Here is a 5,082-nt window from a genome sequence, read left to right on the forward strand (position 1 = left end):
AATTCATTCACTGAATTCTAAATGTATGATTATGGGAAACCATCACATGCGATAAAGAATTTCTTGCAGGCCAAGTACATTTTCTGAGAATGTTTTATTTTTATACTTGACATACTTGCATTCATTTTGAATTTTTGTGACTTTCATATTTTGAATGAACCTGTTATTGTACAGGTGTAGTGTGAATTTTTAACATTCTCTTAAAATTATTAAAATTGCTATAAAAGAAATACAAGTCTTTCAATGAACAAGTTCTTTGTGTGAACAAGCCTACTTTCATCTCTGTTTTAAGAACACGCTGAAAAACCACCAGAGCTATCCATTTAGTTTCTGAAAATGCAAGATTCATTTTCAGGTAGTGGGGCTTTTCTCTACCACCAGCTTTTTAATCTTCTCACTCATTAGGGTATTAGAGGTTGACAGCTGCATGATTTTTAAACTTTCTTCCAGAAGATTAATGAACTGAAAAGTACTATTGAATTTAAAATTGAATGTGAAACCAATAATTCCCCCTCTTTTTTATATGTTCTCATAACTAAAGCAGTAATGGGACCTATTCTTTCTATCTATAAAAAAACGACAAACCCTTTTTTTCTTGCACCACCATAAAACATCAATTATAGCTTCAATGTTTTTAATAGTTCATATAATATGTCATCGTACAACTCATGATGATGAAGTTAAAAATACTTATACAATTTTTAATGACTGCAATACCCTATAGGCTTTATAAAAATTGTCCATGAAAAGGCAAGGAAGACATTCTTTAAGAACAGTAACCAGCAAACAGCACCATCTCCACGTGAGAATGAAAATATTTAATGTCTAATATTGTGGGTTTAAAGAGGTGCCTGAAACTAATAATTTCAAAGTTGTCTATAAATATTCCAATGTTATTAACAATTTCTTACTGTCAAAAAAGTCTGCACCCCAAGATAAAGAACATTTATATAGTCTCCTGCCAAGTCTGTGAAAAGAACATTTAAATAGTCCCCTGCCAAGTCTGTGAAAAGAACATTTATATAGTATCCTGCCAAGTCTGTGAAAAGAACATTTATATAGTCCCCTGCCAAGTCTGTGATAAGAACATTTAAACAGTACTCTGCCAAGTCTGTGATAAGAACATTTAAACAGTACTCTGCCACGTCTGTGATAAGAACATTTAAATAGTACTCTGCCAAGTCTGTGATAAGAACATTTAAACAGTACCCTGCCAAGTGTGTGATAAGAACATTTAAACAGTACCCTGCCAAGTCTGTGAAAATAACATTTAAACAGTACCCTGCCAAGTCTGTGAAAATAACATTTATATAGTATCCTGCCATGTCTGTGACTCACAGAATGATAAAAATTGTCAAATTAAAAATGGTATTTTTCTACACATAAGAAGATGAACCTCATTCTGACATCATATGCCATTCAAGGAATTAGACCTTCTGTTATAAAATAAGCAGTGTATGTGTTTCTCCCACAAACAAACATTGGACTGAAGAGGACACGTGAAATGTTGAAACTAGTTTCATTTAAATTTGGTATTGTTCTATTAGTGTGGATTTAAACTATATTGTAAATTACTTTACATGGTATTGTGTATTACCTATTTTTTCATAGCTAACAGGGTTAAGAGCTCTATATATAATATAGTTTACTGAGTTCAGGGCTCTATAACCTTTATGAAAGAAGCTAGGAGCTGTAGAAAACAATATTTATTGAAGTTTAAGCTAAATATATGAAACTATAAGACATACTTTAATGAATGATGAAAATTTGGTGTTTATCAAGTCTAAAGAATATAGCTAAAAGATTAGTTCATGTGTACATGTCACAAATACTTAATTGTGAGATTAAACACATCCGGTAGTAAGTTTAAATGTTTTGTTCTTTAGAAATATTTTAAAAAACCTTTGAAGTTTAGATTCAAAACACTAACCAGAAGGTTTTTTACTTTGAGGCCGAGGTGGCATCAGGTGTGAACTTTGTTCACAGATTGATTTAGACCTGAGAGATGGAAACTCATTTCCTAGGACACTAGGAGGCCGAGAGCAACATCGTCTTTCAGGAGTTACTTGAGTACCCTGAATGGACACAGAGGAGCATGCGATTAGAAAATGCATTTAGCAAAGTACAAAAATCAGGCTAGAACATAATTTTAAAAGTTTCAACTCCCATAAGCTTTATAAATAATGCTTAATGAATGGATAACAATGAATGCTTCAAGTATGTCAACACCCCAACTACAGAAGATAAAATTATCTTTTTTAGAATATTAACCCTTTCCAGACAGAATAATTGAGAGCCATTGACTTTTTTATCTATTACAATGGAAATACTTAACTAAATTGCATGATGAGACTAACTAAAAGATCACTAAATAGTATCTAGGTTTTTCTTTAAAAGGTCATATAATTTTACTTCTTTTTCTATTATTTTTTTACCTTGTGAAACTTTTAAAATATTGAAAATATTTGCTTTTATCTTAGAATTTTAAATTTCTTCTTGCTGATCAGAAAGTTTGAACTTGACATTCAATAAAATATTTGTTTCAATAATCATTGAATTGACTATTGTAGTCACCACTTCCAGCTGTAAATCATAAAAATATGCTGCATAAAACTAACAAAGATTACAGCTTAATCTGTCACATCAGGTCAGGCTAGGTAACAATCTTCTTGGTCAATTTATATCTAATAACTACAGTTTTGTTTTCCAATAAATTATAAATTATCTTCCTTAACGATGTTGCTTGAATACAATAAATGCAACAATAATATCCAATAAATAAGGATTTGATCATCAGATTACTCTGCAATCATCTATAACATTTTATAAATCTAACTATGCTTACTTGATGTCTTGTAAAAGAAGAAAATAGCTTTCAAGCAATATCACTGAATATGAAAAAATTTTTAGGAACAAAAAGAATGCCTAAAGGAGCTCTACAAAAACTCTCAGATCTGTGTATTCTTAGGTCTTGTAAATTTCTCATTAGAGTGTGTTATTCCTCTTTGAAGGAACTATGTCTTGTCACTTTCCCAGGAAATTATAAATTATTTCTCACACCACTCTATATTTAACAATGTGTTCTACCCAATAGTACTTAAACATTGCCAGTAGCTATTTTCAAAGCTGTGCTTCATCAGTAGTTGTTCTCAAGACATGCTGTGAGATCATAAAATGGTGGGAACAAGAGGTTGTGTTAATAAAATCAGAGAAAAAGAAATTACTTGATAAACAAAAACCTTGAGAACATATTTTTCAATGGCTCATAGTTTTTTAGCAAATATAAACCTATGTTTTGAGATGGACAGAACTGTACAGAAATGTAAGTTTGAACATTTGTTTTTTCTTATTTGCAAATTGTACTAAATAAATGTTACTAAATAACAAATTATCAAGCATAAAATGTTTTTTTCATACAAAATTCTTGAAATAGAGTTAGAATTATTATTTTTATAGAAATTTATATGCATTGAACACCTGAAAGGTGCTCACCAGTCTGGATAGGATTAAATCTTAATTAAAACTTTTTCATTTTCTTTTACATTTCAATAAATTATATTAATTAAACCTTCATAAAACAATTGGTTCATTAAAGCTTACTTAAGATTTTAATTTCATACATATTTCAAAAATTTCAGCTTCAAAGTATTTGTTATCTTATTTCTATATTTTGATATCTAAAAACAAACTTCTCAGTACTTTTTTTTGTTCTATCTTAGAGACCCTAAAACATCCCTGTTTACAGAAACTCAGTTTTCACATAGTTTTAAAATTCAGTTTCAGGCAAAGATTTAACACAAGAGAATATCATGCAAATCATGCTATAAAAACACTGACTAAAACCTTTAGAACTACAGATGATAGTGTTTCTTTAATAAAGAATTATGACACTGGAAGAACAACTGTTTTTTTGCTAACTTTCTAAACACATAGTTCTTCCATTAAATTATGCATTACATTAAGTAGGAGAGGGATACAGTATTTAGTGAGCATAACACAAACCATAAAGGTGAAAACAGAGAGAATTTTGATGAAACACTGTTAACCAGATGATGCTGTTACTCTATTGAGTGACACTGTAATTTTCTTTGTGACTAAACATTTCATTGCTGTACGTGTAACGAACATATTTATGGGTATTCAGCACATAATTGATGTTGAAACACAACACTTAGTAACATGCCAAAGAGGAATCTTTACCAGTACTAGTCTTTCACAAGGGTCTCTTTGTTCAAGTACGGAGAGAGAGAATTTTCTGACACGTGGTGCTAGCCTGGTTGTCCCATTAACAGCATGTTTAAGGCTACCCATGGTAAATACCCAATACTGAAACACAAGATGATTGATGAAAAGCCAAACTTTGTATCTAAGAATAAATTATTTCAAGGTTGCTATTTCATGAAAAATCTAATCTACTATTTTACTGATGATTCAATATTCTATTTCCAATACAAAGCTATTGACAAGTTTCACCAACATTGGCTATTTTTTTGTTTAATAATAGCTTATGTTGCTCCACAGGTTAAAAAAAAACCTAGTTTGACCAATAACTAATTGTATTAATATTCAAAATTATTAGCTCATTAGCTTTTTAATTAATACTTTAAGAAATAATAATTTCCCATGATGCTACAAATCTTAATCATTTTTTTTATTAGTAATCCATTGCTCTGGGTCACAAATAATCTTCAGTTATTATTCCTTTTAACAATATGCTTTCCTTTTCATTAACTAACACAGTTCTGGTTTGCTAACAATTTAAATTATTATTTTACAAATAACACACTATTTTGTTTCATTAATGTAATGAATATAAGTTTTACTTTCACTAACAATACAATGATCTTATAACTAATATCAAATTTCTCTTTCACTCAGAATACATTGTTTAGTTTCATGATCAATCAGTCATCTCTTTTATCTAGATTAAACTGTTCTGTTTCATTAACAAAGTCAACTTTTTCATTTATAATACATTATTCTGTTTCATTAACAATCAAAATCATCCTTTTCATTTCGATTACATTATTCTGTTTCACTAACAAACCAAACACATCTCTTTCACTTACAACACATTATTCT

General features: G+C 29.8%; 1 protein-coding gene across 7 annotated transcripts in view; it reads right to left on the bottom strand.

Annotated features, from left to right (window-relative positions):
• LOC106468822 (arfGAP with SH3 domain, ANK repeat and PH domain-containing protein-like) overlaps positions 1–5,082 on the bottom strand; it is a 68,449-nt gene that overhangs the window by 8,782 nt on the left and 54,585 nt on the right. For 5 of the 7 annotated variants that reach the window (XM_022397184.1, XM_022397183.1, XM_022397182.1 and 2 more), the window contains 2 exons: positions 4,201–4,326; positions 1,931–2,075 (listed from right to left, as the gene is read on the bottom strand). In XM_022397184.1, coding sequence (XP_022252892.1) covers positions 1,931–2,075; positions 4,201–4,326 — 271 coding nt within the window. The remainder of the gene's footprint in view (positions 1–1,930; positions 2,076–4,200; positions 4,327–5,082) is intronic. The other 2 variants (XM_022397186.1, XM_022397185.1) reach the window with 1 other exon arrangement.

This window comes from Limulus polyphemus, unplaced genomic scaffold (genome assembly GCF_000517525.1).
Source record: "Limulus polyphemus unplaced genomic scaffold, Limulus_polyphemus-2.1.2 Scaffold3178, whole genome shotgun sequence".
In the NCBI taxonomy this organism is placed as follows: domain Eukaryota; kingdom Metazoa; phylum Arthropoda; class Merostomata; order Xiphosura; family Limulidae; genus Limulus; species Limulus polyphemus.